A 19,551-nucleotide genomic window follows, 5' to 3' on the forward strand; every position below is an offset into this window, starting at 1 on the left:
TCAAATAAAAGAGGCTAAGTCAATGGACATTTGGATGTAATTAAATATACGGATATCAAATAATTCAAAGAGGTAAAAAAAATGAGTACTAAAAGTTACTTCATAAAGAACAAGGACATATTGATCTCAATGTGTTATTGTAAATATTGATCAACCATCCAAAAAAAAAAAAAAAAAAAAATATTTAAATGAGTATCATGCCAAGTATACTAATGAATTACATGAAACATAATATTTAGTGGATCATGTCATATGATCATCCGAAATAATTTGTCTTATAAGTATACATCAACACACAAGTTATTAATATTACAAATCAAATAGACATAGAAATCAATGAAACATAAAGTGTGGTGATTTAGACCATAACATGCAAACAGTACTACGATGGAAAATTAAGTTATAATCTTTAATCAGTGACCGTGCATGTACTTTTACACATTTCAAAGATTAATTCGGATTCTAATATATATGAAATTTTGTTTGCTCGGATACCACATATTAGACATAACATAACATTTCATCATGTAATTCATTAAATAAAGATTAAGACATGAAGATGTAAGGCTTACTTGAATGGAAAGATGAAGCCATAAGAATACAACTAGAATGTTTGATCTTCTACTTATCCTCTCCTTTAGTGATGGACTTAGGATAATTGTAATGTATTGTTGTGTGTATAGAGGTGAAGAATGAGCCTCTATTTATAAAAGAGGTCAAGGAGGGATCAACTCCAAATATTAAAGAGTATGCAACTTAATATCTCCTATTAAGATTAGTTAAGTGCATTCATTAGACCACTCCCAACCATGACGCCGTCATGGGCACCTCCTCAGCGCCACATCAACTTTCTCTCTCCTCCTTTCTCACCACTTCCTCCCATAACACTCTCATAACACACCATTGCCAACCATGACATACTCTCTCCTCATTACATACCCCACAAAATTAATTAAATAAATTAAGGTACAAATTTATTTGCTTATGTACAACTAATTATTGCACATATACATGAAGAAAGAGAAAGAATCCGTCCTGGGAGATGCTTGGGGAAGAAATGAATGAGGACGAAGTGGTTGAGGGTGGATGAGGGCTTGTGAGGGCGGGGACAATGCCAATGGAGCCCTCGAGGAAATGGGTTGAAGACATGGGTGAGGGCGTACCATTGGGAGTGGTCTTATGGTATTTAAGTATGATCATAAAAGACAACATGTCATGAGTCTTGTAATCTCACCATATCAATAAGATGGTGACTTGTTATTAATAATCATATCTTGTAATCTCACCATATGAATAAGATAATGACTTGTTATTAATATGTCAGGACACATTAATATAAGAGTAATAAATAAGTCTTAACAATTCATTCTCACATAAATCGTCACACTAACAAATTTTATGACACATACGTCTTCTTATGTTACACGTGTTTTATAAACTCGTTACATAAGACTAATCAAAACCCAGCGTCAATGAATGGAATTTATGATTTTAATATTAATTTATTTTTGTAATTAATTTATTTTTCACCCCAATTCCTAATCAGATTTTACCACATCACCCTTCAAATATTTGACACAAAAACTTGACATTTTGAGTTAACGGAGGTCAAATACAGTCACAGTCAAAAACCCACTTTTTCGCACCACATCACCCTTCAAATATTTGACACAAAAACTTGTAATATTTGACAAAAAAAACTTGACATTTTGAGTTAACGGAGGTCAAATACAGTCACAGTCAAAAACCCACTTTTTCGCACAATCCGACTCTGACAACACAGTCCGGGTTAGGAATAGTGTAAGAATGTAAGATTAAAACTTAATCTTAATACTAAGGCGTTTTTTATTCCACTATATTATTACATCAAGACTGGACATTATTATTAACACAACCAATAAGATCATCCTATGCATCATAATTAAATTTCCCCACTTCTCTTCCAGTACCACCTTGACCCATATGTCCATGTTCTCCCATTTCATGAGCCCTGTTTTGAATACTCTGACCCATTTCCTTGGTCTTCTGGCCAGTATACTCTCCCACATCTTGTAACCTTCCTTTCACATAATCCATCTGTTCCGGCACCGAAGGTGTCGATTGTCTCAACATATTCACTAAGTACGACAACGAGCTCAGCCCGGTTAAACTGAACATTCCGGCCGTCATAAACCCGGTCACTGCAAGCGCGACCGTCAGCACGGCCGGGACAATAACCGGGCTGAAAATGACAAACAAAGGTGTAGCAACAGCTAAACCAATTATGGTCGCAATAAGAGTAATGCCTGATAAACCAAGTAAGATTGCACCAATTGGAAGTAAGGCCATTATAGCCATTACTTTGCTACTTGATGGGCCTTGATGATGTTGTTGTGGGTATGGGATTCGATTACCTGATTGATCATACCGGAAATGGGTTTGGGTTGTGGTTGTCGGATAATATTGTTGTTGTCGGTCGTATGTTGTAGCCATGTTTAATTTGATGTAGTGGGATTGAAGAGGTGTGTGTAATTATATAATTAGCTATAAAGAGTTCGGGAATGTGTGTGGTCATGACACGTGTACGATGACTTGTGTATATGATGCGTTGCATGAACTACAAGTTTCATAATGTGGCAAGGGTAAAACTTGGCCTTCAAAATAAATTAGATTTGGTTATATTTGTATTTAATATACTTATTTTTAAGTTTTCTCATTGTTCAGGTTAGTAATTTGAGTTGTCTCAGTTTAAATGTTCACTTGGTTATTTAATTAATCAATAATAAGGTAGAGATGAAACGTAAAGTGATTAGTGATACGTGTACTAGTTGGTGCTAATTTCTAAAATAGTATACTCAATCAAAGTTGACATTGAACGGGGTAGTATATAGATATTGCTAATATGTGCTGGATTTAAGGTGTTAGTGCACCTTAAATCTTTGATCATTATAGTAAGGAAATGGAGCAACCATATTTCTTTACCATGAATTTGATATAATGAATGCAATTAATATAAACTATTAACATTGTTTATATTTTATATTATATGTGATATATTGTCATACTTTATTATGATGTTGGGATTCAGTATCGATGACCTTCAATGTCGAAAAGGAGTGACAAAATCAACGTTGAAGTTCGACCTGATTATGAATCAACAACTCTAGGTGTCGATGTAATTAATTCATAGTGAATAGATTTGTTTTATTCGATCTCACAAATTCACATTATTTGTTAGAAGTTTAATCAATTAATTTTTGCTCGATTGTTGGAGTGTTCGTTCGTTAGAGAAGGTCATTAGACATAACATAATCTCTACATATGGGCCTTGGATATACTAGAATTTATGTTTTGTTTTCCTTAAAGTTTGGTGGTACCGTAACATTATGTAAAAATATAAAAAATTGTCATTAGACCCTTGTTAACGCAGTGTGACCTGAACAAATTAAAACCACCACGGTAATACCACCATCACCCCACTTACGTGGCGTGCTTTCGGTGTGATGGCATGCATCACATGAAGAAGGGTGCGTGATGTGTGGTGTGGCATGCGATGATTGGCTAAAAATAAGAGCATTGAATAAAAAATAAAAAAATTTGCAATGGTAAGAAAGTGTATATTCTTAAAAACAATTAAATGAATTTAATAATGAGAATAGATATTAACTACTTTTATCTATAAAATCAACTCATTCATCCATTTTTCACATAAACCTATTCGTACCCTTCCATTTAATTTTTCTACTTTGTCTCTACATTTTTATAAACATATCAAACTGAAATCAAAATAAAATTCTCATTCCTACAACTTTGTTTCATCCAATTTATACAATTTCGGTCACTAAATATGTCTGGTTCAGCTTCAAATTTCCCGAAAATATGTTCTGGGTAATCAACGTTTTTGCAATATCACTTTGTAAAATCTTCTTCAAGATTTTAACAATCAACATATATTTTTTTCTCAATTTTACAACCGCAACAACAATTTTCACAAAAAGAAATTTCACATTTAGCCAACACAATTTATTCCATTTCAAAATCCTTTTGGTTAACATTTTACACAACTACAAGATGAAGAACTGAAAGAAATTCGTGACGAAACACACCAAAATGCAATACGAATAAAAAAAGAATAATAAGTGATCAAGCATATTTCCGCCTAGGATAGAAACACGCTTGAGTGTAATGCGGGCGGAATTATTACATCGCGTCATCACATTACTATGTGGATTCATTATGCATTGCGCTTGACTTCATAATCGGTGCGGGTTATGTGATGAGTTATCTGCGGTGGCATATTCATAACTTCGATATGACATTAATATGTCGCACCGAACTTGGGGGACTTGATGATGGGCGGTACCCATCGGGCCTAGTAATTGGGCTTGGTCCACGGGTCGCTATTAAGTCTCCCTCTTAAACCATAATTCCCTCTATTTAGCAATTAGGGTACCCAATTAGGACACATTCTCACTAGGGGTTTTACCTATGACTCCTCGTAGGGTTTTTGCCTTTCGCCGCCAATCGGCGCCGCCATTGGCCGGCGGTCAGCCCTTAGCCACCCTCCCGAGATCATCATCTCGGCTAGGGTTATCACGGTATCCCGACCGGAGGTTAACACCTCTGAACTAACCCCCCCCCCCCCCCCCCTATTGCACTCAAGCGTGTTTCTGTCCTAGGCGGGGTTTTATTAGCAAAAGAAGTTTGCTTCGGAGAACGGTTTACGGGAAATCAATAAAAGGAGTTGCGAAAGAATATCAAAATTAACAAAAGAAGTTTGCTTCGGAGAACGGTTTACAGGAAATCACAAAAAGCGTGGACTTTTTGGGGTATAGTACGTTACAAGTTCAACGAGAATGATTATGGCTGGACACGAGGAGTCATTATCGTTGAAATCCTCATGTTTAGTGTGAGTTGCAAAGCTAGTTGGTTGTCTCGATCAATATCTTAGTAAAGCGCATCAAACATCAAGCACTACACACGCGTGGTAAAGGGCGTTTACAATTACACTTATTCAGGTGCATATTCCTAAACACTTTGCGATATGGGCCATTTTAATCGATTTCTCTTCAACTCTAACTAGTTAATAGTGTTAACTAGTTAGCGTAATTCGGGCCGTTGCAAGTAATGTTGGCATGGAGGCACATATTAAAGTTTTCAAAAATCGAGAAAATTATGTACATGGTACTTGTGCTTATATTAAAATTGTTGGTTTCATCCTTTAAACTTTTTAATTATGCCACTAGTCCTTTATTTTAAACATTGTTTGTACATAGTCTTTTAGTATAGCACTATAGCTGCCATCAAATAGTCAAATAATCTGTTAAATCAATTCATATGCCAAAAGGTAGAGGTCAGCGATTTTTCTTACAAACATCCAATCTGAATTTCCGACAGTTGTTTACAATTTGATCCACCTTCCTAATAAAAAAATTTTCATATGAAACTAACAGTACTTGCATGAAAGGCATATAAATATGTAAAAACTATTTCCGTCATTGCTAGATCTGGGTGTCAATATCATATTTTGATCGATCTATGGCGACAAAATTGATTCCATTGGTAGTTGTGGGTCGCTAGTAAATAAAGAACAATAATTGATAGGTAAACTTGTACTGTATTGTGGTGGTAGTACCGGGTAAACTTTAACTAAAGAAGATGAAATGTGAGCAACGGGTACGTCGGTAGTGGTGAGTGGCTACAGGTTAATAACAACCGATATTGGGTCGTTGGTAGCGTGTATGGTTACAATGATTTAAACTTTGATAGCAATATCAATAAATGTTTCATGTCGGTTTGGTTGGTGTTGTCTTTTTTTCTTTACTAGATCAAAGACTTTGAAATATATTTGTGATGGTGCATTTTGTTATCTTTAGAGTAGGTTTACATTCATACTTTATTTTTGTGAAATTGAGTTTTGTTGCTGTTATATCTAATAGTTTTATATTTTAGATTAGCATTTGGATTTAGTTTTAAGAAATGAATTTTGATTGTACGTTTATATTTAAAATAAGAAATATTTTCGACTAGATGGATAGAAAAGTTAGATTAGTAGACTAGAAAAGGAAGAATGTATTTGAATGTTTTCTGAGATTGAGTGACGTAGAGTTTTGCTTTCTATTTTTTAAATTATGAAATTGGTGATTGAATAAATTATATAAATATAAATATAAATATAAATATAAATATAATATAATGTGGCAAAGCATGTCACTAATGTTAACGAGAATTTACCGTCATCCTTGAAAGGACTATCCACATTATAAGTTTAAAAATAAAGGACTATTAACACAACTAAAATATTTAAAAGGACTAAATCAGTGATTTTGATTAACTACATTCTTGACTGATCTCTATTGTATTTGTATAATTACTTTATTTGTTTGTTGATTTGAGTAAAGTATGAAATTTGTAAGGTTAGGTTTTTTTTCCCTTTGTTCTTGATTAAATGTGCTTGACTTTAGTATTTTACAGATTTTACAACAACAACAACAACAATACCCAATCCTGCGCCTGCGAGGTATGGGGGAGGTAAGATGTAGACAATCCTTCCTCTACCCTAAACTAGAAGAGAAATCGTTTCTTTTACCACGAGTCGAGAGAATTCTCCACCCACGGGAAAGGAAATTCATCCCCCTCTCTACTCCAGGGTAGAGAGATTGCTTCCGTGAGGACCTCCGGCTAAAAAAAGACTTTTTTTTTTAAATTTAAAACTAAAAAATAGAAATTAAAAAATAAATTAAAAAATACAAAGATAAATAAAAAAAAAATAAATAGATAAATATATAGATATATATAAAAAAAAAAAAAGGGGGGGGGGACGCCATGAAAATGGTAGAATCAGATTTTCATGGGGTTTAGAGCATGCCTAAGAATCAATTTAGGCTCTGAGCGGCAGTCAAGACGCCACTAAAACGACGCTTGTCGTTGCCTCAATAAATAGAGCCAAAAGACCTTGTGGACAGCAACTCGAGGGCATGCCGGGTGGAAGTTGTTGCGCAAGCAAAGAGCCAACCACCCTTAGCAAACCAAAAACCACTCATGCACCTTTACGGTAGACACCCCCGAAACCACCCAACTAAAAGGAACCAACCAAGCTCTAGAGCAAGGGAAGTCGTCCTCAGCCATAATGGTCCCAAGATGCACCGAGCGATGCGAATCACCTGATCATACATACATGCATACATACGTACATTGTGGTCTGATATCTTCTCTCCTTTTGATTGTAGCCAAATTTTGTTAGTTTTGTTAGTGCTTCTCTATTTGTATTAGATCATTTAGTTTATTCATGTCCAGTTCACTCTGATTACTTGTACTGATATAGTGATATCTGAGCGGTAGTATAAGTATACTTGTGTAACATGTCCTTAATATTTTGTAAGTTTCCAATTTAAAGCACATTGAGCTTCTACAGCCTTTTGAAATTTGTTCTGCTAAGTTAAAATAGGTAACCTTTTCTTATAAAGCCCTAACCGTGGCGCAACATCTTTTCTCATTTCGTTTGCTACATGTAGTTGTCGTTGTTGTACAACCAATTTTGTTTTTACTGGTTAACATATGTTGCTTGTTATTCATTCCTACCGATTTCCTTTCTACTGATTAACATATGAATTTTGTTAGTCGTTTCAGCTGATTTCGTTTTTTTCACTTTAGAGTTTCTGAATGATTAGAAATATATAAGTGAGAATAGAAAGTATCTGAAGCTTTTGCTGATAATATTTATCTATTAGTAGAAAGTAAGGTTTAAGGTTTTAAATATAGGGCTCTGTTACTTAAATTAAAGGTTAGTATTGTATGAGTGAAACTGGAGTGTCGGCATTTGTTTGATGACGTTTTGCACTTTCTAGTTTTATTCGATCTTTTTTGTATTTTTGTTATTCTGGGATAAAATTGGCTTAATTTACAATTATTATTCCAACTGCACTTACTAATTCCAAATCTCAGCCTTTCATATTTCATTTTCAATTCCAGTTCTACTTTTTTCTTTGTGTTGTTAAGTTTAGGGATCCTGCATCTTCCAAATGTATGTATTCTTCTTTTACTAGTTATTACGGAGTACTATATTGTTTTGTGCATAAATTTGAAACATGAGTCATAAACCCGGTTTCATAAACTCATATTGCTTAATAGCTTATGTTATTAACTTGCAGCTTCTGAATTGAGAATGAATGCACAAGGTGATAGAGTAAGCAACTTACCAGACGATCTCGTCATCAAAATCCTATCTTTTAACCCCACCAAACAAGCTATCAAAACCAGTATTCTTTCATCTAGATGGAAGAATATTTGGAAATCAATCCCAAATCTTAATTTATCAAATGAAGATTTTACATCATTTACAAACTTCTGTGTGTTTACTCGTCTGCTTTCTTCGCGCAATAATGATGTAGAATTGTCTTCTGTTAAACTTTCTTTTGGAGGATTTAGCCCAACATTTGTCAACACACTGACTAAATATGCGTTTTTCCTTCATGTTCAAAAGATGACTATAATATGGTCGGTTGAAATGCGTACTGAAATACCTAATTCTGTTTTTACGTCCCATTCTCTCAAAGATTTGACTTTTATTGGACCTGCTAGCTATTTTAGTCAACCTGAAATAAAATTCTCTTTTGACCTACCATCATTAACAACCTTGCATCTTGAAAATGTTATCCTTAGTAACGAAAATCTTGACAACTATGGTGGTCTTCTCTCTAAGTGCCTAAAATTGAATAATCTTACCTTGTCTAATTGTTCCATAAATGATCATGGTCCTTTCATTTCACATTCTGAATTTGCTAATCTCACACCTGAAAATGGTTTGTATACATTTGCTAATGTGATTGCACCTCACTTGAAGAATCTTACTGTTGTAAACTGCCAAGGTCGTCTCAAAATTTATACACCAGAATTGTCCTCGTTGATGTATGAAATTCCATATTACGATACCTTTTTTGCATATGGTTTGTCTCGTTTGGAAGAAGTCGATTTCTATATGTGTCCGTTTGAGGAGGATGGTGCTGCAATTATTAAAATTCTTCAACAGTTTCACAACGTAAAGTTTCTTACACTTTGACTTGAAGTTATAGAGGTATTTTTTGGCCTTTAATGTTTATACGTGTATCTATCATCACTTCATGTCATTTTTTATTTATTTATTTAATATATAATATCTATATCTTTAATTTAAGTGTCTCGATATACTCTCTGATTTACCTTCTCCATTTGCTAAAGTTAACAAGTCTTAAGATTTATCCAAGGAAAGAAAAAGGACAAAGGAAAGTAAAAAATACCTACACAAGTCAAAAGGTTTCTTCTAGATGCTTCCCCAAGTGCAAGTGTCTCGATATACACGCGCAAGGTGGTGAATATTTCTTAGTTTATATCCCAAAACTATCATTTACTTGTTTCTAAATTTAATGGAAAGTATACCTATGTATATCATATGATGAAAAACGGGGACTAATGTTGTTTACAAACTGTATGATAATGTGCAGATGGTGAAAGAATTGAAGAATGCCACATCAGCACAACGAATAATGTCCAAGTTGCAGGTGTTGTTGGAGCGGGAGAAAATTAATTGTGAGACGAATATGAATGAGCAAGGGGAGACACAGATTGATGACATTTTGTCAATGTTGGATCAGATTAAAAAGTTACTGAAAAAGCTTCCGGCATCAAAGGAGGGTAGTATCCAAGCACATTATTCTAGTTTATGTGCAGAGGCGAATAGTGTTATGAAATTAATGAACATGTAGCATCACAAGTGTCAGCCATATCAAATTGTAAGTTTCAGATTTCCATAAACTGTCCTAAAAATGCCAATAAAATGGTTTCATTTTAATCTGTTTTACTTTCAGGTTTTTGTTGTTTGTTACCCTGAATGCAACATTCGGAAATTGCTTGTGTAAATTGGAATGGAAAAAGGTGTGTGTTTCGTGTACTTGTGAATTCAACGTTGAACAATCATATGGTTATGTGATTTGCCACAAGTTTTTAGGTTGATTATTTCCACTCAATCCCTTTTATCTAGGTTGCTGACCGTGAATCTATTTATGTGTGTGGTGAACATCGAGAATTAAAACTAGTGTTACATAGTGGAGTATATCGACATTGTATCCTGATTGTTGGAAAGTTAAATTCCATTAGTTTATTCAGTTTCTTATTCTAGATCAACTACATTACTCAAAGTCAACTCCAATTTTTGTCGGAGTAATTTCTTGTCGTCAAAATTATGTTCTTTGGTATAACTTTTGTCTATGGCACACATGTATTTTTTGACCTGCAAAACATTCAAGATCTAAACCATCAAAACCACCTTCAGTGATAGTGTCACTGTAATCATGCTTACGAAGATATGGTCGTTGAGTTTGAACATGAGCTTGGAATGATTTAGTATATATAAAGACTTTTTTGCTCAGTTGGTCCCTCTATTATACCCCAAATCGCTGGTTTGGTCCCTCAGTTTTTAATTTGGCAATCAGAGTCCCTTTATTATTTTAATTTTGCAATTGGAGTCCCTCCGTCAACTGGACATCCAAATCGAACGTTAACTCTCATCATGTGAGTTACACGTGATGGGTATTATCGGAATTAAATTTTTTTTTTTTTGGTATTTAATAACGCCAACGGGTAAGGTCCCCACTTTCATCCTCCGCTTTTCACTCTCTTCTCACTTGAAACCCTAATTCATTTACATAACGTATTAATCAGAAATTGGAGCTACAAATCGATAACAATGGAATGCTGGTGTGGTCGACCTTGTGTAATTCGAATATCTGGCACTGAATCTAACCCTGGACGTCGATTCTATACATGTGAAAAAAAGGTAAGATTGTTTATGTTGTTTCGAATTTTATGAAATAATTAACAAGATGTTAGCATTTCCTGTTTATGTTGTTGCTCAGATCACTAGGTGCGACTTCTTTGCTTGGTATGATCCTCCAAATACAATCAATGCCCTAGCTACACTTATGAATGCCAAAATGGAAGTGGATGAAAAGCTCAAAGATGCAGAAAAAAGAGAGACGAATTGGAAGATGATGTGTATATTTAGCTGGATTGTGTTTGGTATTTATTTTTTTAGTCATTGAAATTGTGGTGTATGTATGATGTACTTTGTAAAATGGTAATGGTAATGGAATGAAGGTTGTTTTGTTAAATTTTGCATCTGTTTTATATGTGTATCAGTAACCTTACAACACAAGACAATGACTCCAAGTGTAGACAATAAATTGTAACCAAAGTCATACAGTGTAACCAAAAACACAAGACAATACATTGTAACTAAAGTGAAATGACAAACATACAGACAATACATTGTAACTAAAGTGAAATGACAAACATACAAGCATTACCAAATGTCATAGATTCCAAAAGTCAACATAAGTACGTAGTACCAGTTACCAAATGTGCTTAAACTTACCAAAAGACAACAACACACCTTAATAAAATACAAACATTGTACCAAGTCACATAACAAGTTTTAAGTAGACATAAAACACATGATTAAAACACAAACCACCACCAACATTCACTTCTTCTTCTTCTTCCCTTTTCCAACTACCATTGTCTTCTTTGAAGATAGCTTAACTTTCACTGTCTTTTTTGTCCACTTGTTATCCACATTCCCACTTCTTTTCTTCTCACCTGTACAAGTACTCTTATTGTGTCCATAAGTACCACATGTGCCACACTTCTTTAGCTTGCCTATAAATATTAACAAAATAAATACCATATTAATTGAAATGGTACTAGATGTAATTAATAAATAAAATGAGCATACCTTTTGAGCTAAGTTTACCACTATCACCAATGACATCAACTTCATTTTTGGACAACCTTCTTTTCTTTTTTGGACGACCAGGTGTGGAAATAGTCTTTGGTGATACCAGAGTGAACATGCCTTCTGCCTTTGGCCATAAGCTTCTCCCATTCAATGGCTCAATGGTGTATTGGTAAGTTTTGATCCATGTATCTAACAAATACACTGGATGAACCCATGTTTCTGGTTCACCAGTTTCCAAACCATTTTCACTCATGTTATAAAACACTGCAATTGCATGCTTACAAGGTATCCCTGTTAGTTCCCACTTTCTACAAGCACATGATCTAGTCTCCATATCCACAACATATTGATTAACTTTTCCACTCACTTGGTACCTTTGATCTCCACCCCATAAGACAGTACACTGGTGAGCCTCAGATTTGATTTTCTCAAACAATTTGGTGGCTGCAGGTGTTAAAGGGCCATTAGTCTTGGAAATGTTTTTCTTTACATTAACAATTCTCTTCATGCAATGCTCTCGGATGTATTCTAAAGCTGTAACTATGGGTTTGTCACGTGCATCAACTAACCATCTGTTGAAACACTCACACATGTTACTGAGCAACACATCTGATACAGCCCTTCCTGTAAAATGACTCCTTGCCCACTGATGGGCAGGAATTTTAGCTAACCAAACAAAAGCTTCATTATCAAACTCCTTCAATTGTTGCATAGCCTGCTCAAACTCAGGAACTGTTGTTACACTAGCACATCTCCACAAGTGATTCTTATAAGCAACACCCCTGAAATCCCCTTTCATATTCCCATGAATATGTCTAAGGCAATGTCTATGCTCAGCACAAGGAAACACATTTGTAACAGCTTGTATTAAACCCTAACAGCATAAAACAATAAAAGTTAAAGTAACTAACCATTAACAAATGTAATGTAATTAAATTAAATATGAATTAAACAAGTAATTTTTACCTTTTGCCTGTCACTGATAAAAGTAAAGTTAGAATTGGTAGACAAGTCAAGATCTTGACCCAAGCACTCTAAGAACCAAGTCCAGGATGAACCACACTCTTGTTCAACAATGGCATATGCTACAGGATATATGCCATTGTTTGAATCAACCCCTACAGCACTCAAAATACAACCAGTTGCAGGTTGTTTCATAAGAGCACCATCCAACCCAAGTAGATCTCTACCTATTGCTTTAAAACCCTTCTTCAATGGTCCCAAACAAATGTAAATTCTCTTGAAAACCCTAGTTTCAGACTTTAGGGTTCCTGGCTCAACCTCAAACTTAACAGTAGTATCAACATTACCTCTCTTTAATTCACAAACATAATCTCTGAGCTCAGCATACTGAGATTTATAATCCCCTTGAATCATCTTTGTTGCCTTTCTCACAGCACGATATGCTTTATGCTCACTGATGATTAATTCAGTTTCTGTTTCCAAATATGATCTGACAGCTTTAATTGGTATCTTTGGATTCTTTTGAATTTGAGGTACCAACCGATTTGATAAAAATTGGTAAGTGCAGAATTTTAGTATTCTTGCAGGTTGACATTCATGTTGGTGTCTGTAGGTTCTAACCTCCCATTCTTCACTATCTTTTTCTTTGGATACCAACAACACCCACTCACAAACAATGTGTAATTCCCTTTTTGCCCATTTGTTAGTCTTCCCACTACAAGATTCCCCTGCTTTTTTAATTTGACTAGTCACTTTCTCTTTACTCTTCCCAACTACACCACCTTTAACTCTTAAGTTACTGGGCCCCACATCACATTTTGTCTTCTTTGACAAATCACTTTGACTAACTATCTCACCACCTTTTGAATTTATACACAACCCTTCACATTTAACCCTAATTCTTCTTTTGTCATTCTTAACAATAACTAGCTTTCTCCTAGTTTCAATAGCATGCATTCTCACAGCTTGCCTAACCTCTGATTTACTTTCAAACTTTTGTCCAAGATAGAAGATAGTTTTTCCCACTTGAACACTACCTTCAACCTCCTTTTTATGATTACGAATTCTCTTCTTCCTTACCCCTTCTTCATCACTTTGAGAATCATAGCTTTCAAAACCATCATTGTTCAACACTTCCAATTCTGTACCCTCAATATTGACCTCATCATCTTCAAATGAGTTACAGCCATTTCCCATAAACTCTACATTCTTATCAATGTTAAAATTAAAATCTTTCATCTCTACATGAACATCCAAAATCTCATTTTCATCATCAACAATGTAATCACTATCCTCAGAGTCACTACCTTCACTGTTATCACCCTCTACTAAGCTCCCATCACTGTGAACACCACCAACTACTAAGTTATCATTATTAATTTGTTCTGACCATAACCTCTTCCCTTTCATATCCTCATGTTCAGCATACACATCAATTTGCCTATAAATCACATCACCATCTTCTAGACAACTAAGCAAATAGTCCCTATGTTCATTATCATTTAAAAGATTTAACCCAGTATCCATGTTTGTATTGGGTTTAAGAAAACGATATACCACAGACCTGGTGGGATCATAACCTAATTCTTGCATGACTGAATCCAGTTGTCCTAAACAAAACTTTTCAATGTCAAAACAATCAATGTAATCAATTTTACCTTCTGTGTACACAACTTCACTACCCATTCTAAAATATCCACCATGATGTAACACAATCGTGAACAAATCAGGGTATACATCTGAAAAATGTGTAAAAAATTAAAGTTAACAAAACAATTACCTAATAATATTTAGGGTTCCACAGAATTATGAGCTTTGGGTGCATAAAACATACCGTATAATTGGTCGATAGCCTTTTGATCAGTTTCTGATGTACGAATAGTCCATGAATCATCCATTGATAATCAATTTTGCTTTTAGGTTTTACTTCGTGGTTAACACTATTTGGAGGGATGAGTGTGAAAATCGGTGGATAAAAGTGGGGGACCATACCCGTTTGGGTTTATTCAGTACCAAGAATTAAAATTAATTCCGATATTACCCATCACGTGTAACTCACGTGATGGGAGTTAACGTTCGATTTGGATGTCCGTTAGACGGAAGACTCCAATTGCAAAATTAAAATAATAAAGGGACTCTGATTGCCAAATTAAAAACTGAGGGACCAAACCAGCGATTTGGGGTATAATAGAGGGACCAACTGAGCAAAAAAGTCATATATAAATATAATAAATTATGAAATAATTTAATTTTGAAATAAAAATGAATTGCAATAACGGTGTCATCTGCTTTGTGTCTATGTGATATGCCGCATAGGGAGTACATGTTATTCATATCAATATTTATACTTCGTATTATATTTGTACAGGGCTGCAACATTTTCAGGAAGCTTGTAAAGCTTCTACCAGATATTTCCTTATAAACTGGTTGATCAACCCCGGATGTTTTGTCTCTGACATCAAATCATCATTATGGAATCGGCTAATTTTAAGTGCTCATATTCTTCTCGAGCATACATCTGTCAACATTGTACAACCTTGTAATTGTTTTCTGCTATGTAAGTTGGCATACGGTCCACATCAAATTGGTCAAGTGGGCCACTTATGTAATCTTGTAAATATTATATCAATATAATTATTTTCTTGCTTATTTAAAAACAGTAAAAAAAATTACAAACGAGGTTCGTTGAAATAAATGGTTTAGTGATGCCAAAAAATCGTCTTTAAAAAAAAAAATTAGATGCAGTAAATGTGTCATAATTCTAACATAATATTTAGAAACAACTTGTATTTTGAAATGATAAAATAAACTAATGGATTAAACACGCAGGCTTGCCTGAGTGGCCACCGAGTTGCACAATGAAGCACACCACCCGGGTTCAATTCCTGGATATGCCAAATTGTTCAAAAAGAGAGTGTGACTAGAGGGTGCGCATAATGCGCAATTCACCCGGTATCAGGTCTCGCGCTCGGGGGACTTGATTACCCGAGGTTTTACCTTCTATGGGGGAGCCAATGTGCTCGTTCATAGGAGAGTTTCCTCACTTACCCAAAAAAATAAAATAAACTAATGGATTAGAATAGATGTGGGTTTTTAGAAAGATTTAATTCGATGGATCAAAAAGTTTCAATCATACCAAGTGTAGTTTATGATTTCGTGTAATGTTACAATGAATCCGTTGGGCTCGAAAATTTGACAAGCTATTGAATGGACGTGTGCTTATCTCATGTGGCGGATTCGTAATCTCAAAGTTTTCTCGAACAAAAGTTTGAATGGAGCGACGACTATTATGGAAATTCAACTTAAATCGTTTGAATGGATATCGAACCAAGTTAAAAATCTGAAGATCGAATGGCGTGTATGGCTTACAAACCCTTATGCCTACATCGTGTAATCTGTTATTGTTATGCTTATGCTCCCTTAAGTTTTCACTATATTATGGTTGCACTCTCGGCAACTGAATCTGTTTCGGTTTGCTTGTAACATCCAGCCCATGAGGATTCACGTGTAATTGGGTTGGCCGCCTTTGGGCCCCTTCGTCTTGATAAATATTTGCTTTTTGGGAAGAAGAAAAAAAAAATGTACATAAACTTTATATGATAACCAGTAATGTCTTTATCATCTAATCCAATTTTTGTGGTGATAATTTTAAACTACACGTATAAGGTAGGATTTCTAGTGGTTCTTGTAGAACAAGTTAGGATCTTTGCCCAACCCTCTAAGTAACTAGCTTAACCTAAAATTAAAGTAGAAACCCCTGATATTTGTTCATATACCTTGAGTTCAATACTAGCTAAACGGAAACTAGTTAGACCACTCCCTACCATAACTCATAGACGTAACATAACGTCACAGTAACTAAGTCATAAATAACCCTTGATTAAACCTACCTATCATAACTAAACAAAACCCATGAAAACCCCCACAAAAGTATAAAATACCCCACACAAACATTATAAACAACTGCTCTCACATTCTCATAACCATGGCGAAAGGCAGGGTGTAGGGGCGGAACTTAGTGGATGATAAATGGGGTACCGCCCCACCTGAATTTAATGGGGAAAAAAAATTACACTAATTTTTTTTTTTTTAACCAAAAAGTAATGTTTTTTTTAGTGTTAACCCCTGCTGACTTTGAAAATTTTATTAAATTTTTACACCGCCCATCTGTATCCGGGTTCAAGTTCCACCACTGGCAGGTGCCTATGGTGTTATGAAAAAGGCAGACCAAAAATGTGTTCAACTGGGGTTATGGCGCAAACATAGGGACCAGTCTTATCAAGTTGCAAATTTACAGCCATGATGTGTAGTTCAGTTGATAATGGGTGGGGCATTTTGCTACAAATAAGCAGAGGTCAGGGGTTCGAACCCTGCCACCTCCATAGCCACAATCGCTGAGTGAGTCAGGTACTATGCCCCCACATTATGGAATGGGTGGCCGATTGTGGGTAGGTCGGGGTTGCCGGTTATCTACCTTTTGCCACAAAAGGTTGCAAATTAACTAAAGGAGACAATTTCAACTCATTTATGTAAAAAAGTTGCTCCTTTGGGACAAATTTATACTCTCAAACATATTAAGTTACATGAAAAGCTGCAAAACAAATAAAACTTGTTTGTAGTTTAACTAAACCCGACATTCTTCACCAAGCTCAAACACACATTATGGCTCATTAACCAACCAAGTTCACGTCTCGACCTACACCCATATTGCAACCTATGACTACAACAGAGTTTGACATTTCACAAATACAGAACATTTTATTTTCTTCTATAACCATAAGCATACAAGCATATAAAGTTCATTTCTCAGCCCAGTTAGGTAAACCATGTAATCTTCATAAATTATACTCCGTATATACCAAACCATTTGCCTACTTGCTAAGCTATGCTGAAATTCAAGTCTAGATAGAAAATATACAGTTGCATAAGTGAAACATGAATACCATGAAATGAGCTTCATGACGATATTATACAAATGAAATTGATGCTTTAGATGATGCATTATCATAATCATAATACACAATTACACAAATATGCATTCTTATTTTCATTACACAGAATAACACAACCAGCAAAACCATATACAATTAAATTAAATTTTCAATACAATTGTTGTATTTAAGTACCTGTTCTTGATCAAGGATGGACTTCAATGAACTTATTTGTCATCCATCTCCTAGCAACTTCAGATAACTTACGATCTTCGACCTGCACATTTCTCAATTCTGGAGAATTTAATATTATAAACTCAACACCTTCCACTTGAATTCCAGGGCAGTAAGCCACATCAACACTCTCCAAATGCTTACAATTCTTACACAATGAAATCAACGATACATCTGTTAACTTACTGCAACCCCTTAGTTTCAATTTCCTTAAATCAGTATACGAACTGATCATCGAAACAAATTCCTTATCAAGCAGCATACGATTATATGACAAATCAAGTATCTTAAGTTTTCTTAAACTCTGAGCTAATTCCACAAGGAGTCCATTTTGTCTTTTAACCACATCACAATTAGTTAAACTTAATTCTTCAAGGCTATCACTTAAAGCTAACCCTAGCGTTTTAAGTCCCTCATTTGTGACCATACAACAACTTTGCAGCTTTAGAACACGTAACCGATTAAATTTTACTCCGATTTCGAATAAATGAGTATCACCTAAATCGAGAGGTAATCGAAAATCTAGTTTTTGTAAATTACAGTTCGTTTCACGGATGAAATGAAGTAATCCGTCCTTATTACCGCCATCGTGAATTAGCAAAGAGAACAACTTCTCGCAACGGTTTTCGGCTAATTTTCGCAAAATTGAACCAATAATTGACCTGCAAGTCCTGAATTCGAGTTCCTGTAAGTTGTTTAATCCTTTAATTAAACAATTAAATGAATAATTATCACCGACGCCATCGCAATTCTCGAAAACGAGCTTCGTTACGGTTTCGTAACTACAGTTTCTCCAGAGGTAATTGAGAGCGTAATCGCCGTGCTGAATTCCAGATACTGACAGTGATTGTAACTGTAATTGAGCTGAGGTGGTTGTGAATTGATCGGAATTAAATCCCGGCGAGGCGTTTCCGGTAACAGTAAGGGCTAGGGCTTTGAGAAATAAAAAGTAAGGTAAAAAGTGAAGGTTTAAATTGTGTCTGGATAGGATAATTGAAAGAGATGAGAGTTGAGGACACGAGGTGGATAGAGATAGTAAGGGGGATATAGATACAGGACCGGTGGAGAGATGGAGGAGTATGAGGTTACGGCAGGTGGTGGCGATGGTGAAGAGGAGGTGGTCGGAGTTAGTGGTGGTGGAGGAGGTGATGGAGAGGGAGGTGAGGAAGGTGTGGTGAGAGATAAAAGTGGAGAGAGAAGGGTGATGGTGGTGGTTGGGAGAGAGACGGAGGGAGAGGGAGGAGAGAGATGAACGGAGGAGATGGAGCCATCGTTTGGAAACGAGAGAGACGGCGGAAGCCGACGGAGATGGGAGGCGGTGGAATATTTCTTGGAGGAGCTCGTCGCAGAGGATTATGTCCATAAATTATATGAGAAAAATGAAATGAAATAAATTTATTTGTTTATTATTATTGATTGACAATAAATACAATAACAATAATGATTGAGTGAGCGAGTTTATATAAAATGACATAAAGAGATGTAATATTGTGTGTCCGTTTACCAACTAAACTTGTATTTGGTAGACGGGGGGTAACACACGCTATTTTATAATTTGTATTTTACGACACTCATTTGTCTTGAACAATTGAAGCTTGAAGTTAACCACTTCTAAACCACAAAGTACATAAAATATGGTGTTATGGGTATTTAATCATATCAGTACAAAATTTC

At 35.3% G+C, this 19,551-nt stretch overlaps 3 protein-coding genes and 1 long non-coding RNA gene across 4 annotated transcripts; 1 reads left to right on the forward strand and 3 right to left on the reverse strand.

The window, feature by feature from the left end:
* Nucleotides 1-1,908: 1,908 nt before the first annotated feature.
* Nucleotides 1,909-2,472, reverse strand: LOC139859165 (oleosin-like). The gene has a single exon (XM_071847964.1). It carries the CDS (start codon nt 2,470-2,472, stop codon nt 1,909-1,911), a length of 564 nt encoding a protein of 187 aa, XP_071704065.1.
* A 6,235-nt stretch (nt 2,473-8,707) lies between these two features.
* Nucleotides 8,708-9,742, forward strand: LOC139856992 (uncharacterized). The gene is made up of 3 exons (XR_011762286.1): nt 8,708-9,052; nt 9,196-9,322; nt 9,459-9,742. It is a non-coding gene; the product is annotated as an uncharacterized lncRNA (long non-coding RNA).
* Nucleotides 9,743-11,494: 1,752 nt separating this feature from the next.
* On the reverse strand, nt 11,495-14,913 carry LOC139859166 (uncharacterized). The gene is made up of 4 exons (XM_071847965.1): nt 14,547-14,913; nt 12,716-14,451; nt 11,747-12,623; nt 11,495-11,670 (listed from the first exon to the last, which is right to left on the reverse strand). The coding sequence occupies exons 1-4, from the start codon at nt 14,608-14,610 to the stop codon at nt 11,495-11,497; spliced, it is 2,853 nt and encodes a 950-aa protein (XP_071704066.1). The 5' UTR covers nt 14,611-14,913.
* A 2,739-nt stretch (nt 14,914-17,652) lies between these two features.
* On the reverse strand, nt 17,653-19,279 carry LOC139858060 (uncharacterized). Its single transcript, XM_071846909.1, has one exon. The coding sequence runs from the start codon at nt 19,238-19,240 to the stop codon at nt 17,849-17,851; it is 1,392 nt and encodes a 463-aa protein (XP_071703010.1). The 5' UTR covers nt 19,241-19,279; the 3' UTR covers nt 17,653-17,848.
* Nucleotides 19,280-19,551: the final 272 nt, after the last annotated feature.

Source organism: Rutidosis leptorrhynchoides, chromosome 7 (assembly GCF_046630445.1).
Source record: "Rutidosis leptorrhynchoides isolate AG116_Rl617_1_P2 chromosome 7, CSIRO_AGI_Rlap_v1, whole genome shotgun sequence".
Classification (NCBI taxonomy): domain Eukaryota; kingdom Viridiplantae; phylum Streptophyta; class Magnoliopsida; order Asterales; family Asteraceae; genus Rutidosis; species Rutidosis leptorrhynchoides.

What these genes read in the sequence shown, in the direction of transcription:
- LOC139859165 (XM_071847964.1), bottom strand. Translation starts at nt 2,472, where the DNA reads ATGGCTACAACATACGACCGACAACAACAATATTATCCGACAACCACA.
- LOC139859166 (XM_071847965.1), bottom strand. Translation starts at nt 14,610, where the DNA reads ATGGATGATTCATGGACTATTCGTACATCAGAAACTGATCAAAAGGCT. An exon ending in GGCTATCGACCAATTATACG is followed by an intron (nt 14,452 to 14,546) that starts GTATGTTTTATG and finishes CACATTTTTCAG; the next exon opens with ATGTATACCCTGATTTGTTC. An exon ending in TGGTAAACTTAGCTCAAAAG is followed by an intron (nt 11,671 to 11,746) that starts GTATGCTCATTT and finishes TAATATTTATAG; the next exon opens with GCAAGCTAAAGAAGTGTGGC.
- LOC139858060 (XM_071846909.1), bottom strand. Translation starts at nt 19,240, where the DNA reads ATGGACATAATCCTCTGCGACGAGCTCCTCCAAGAAATATTCCACCGC.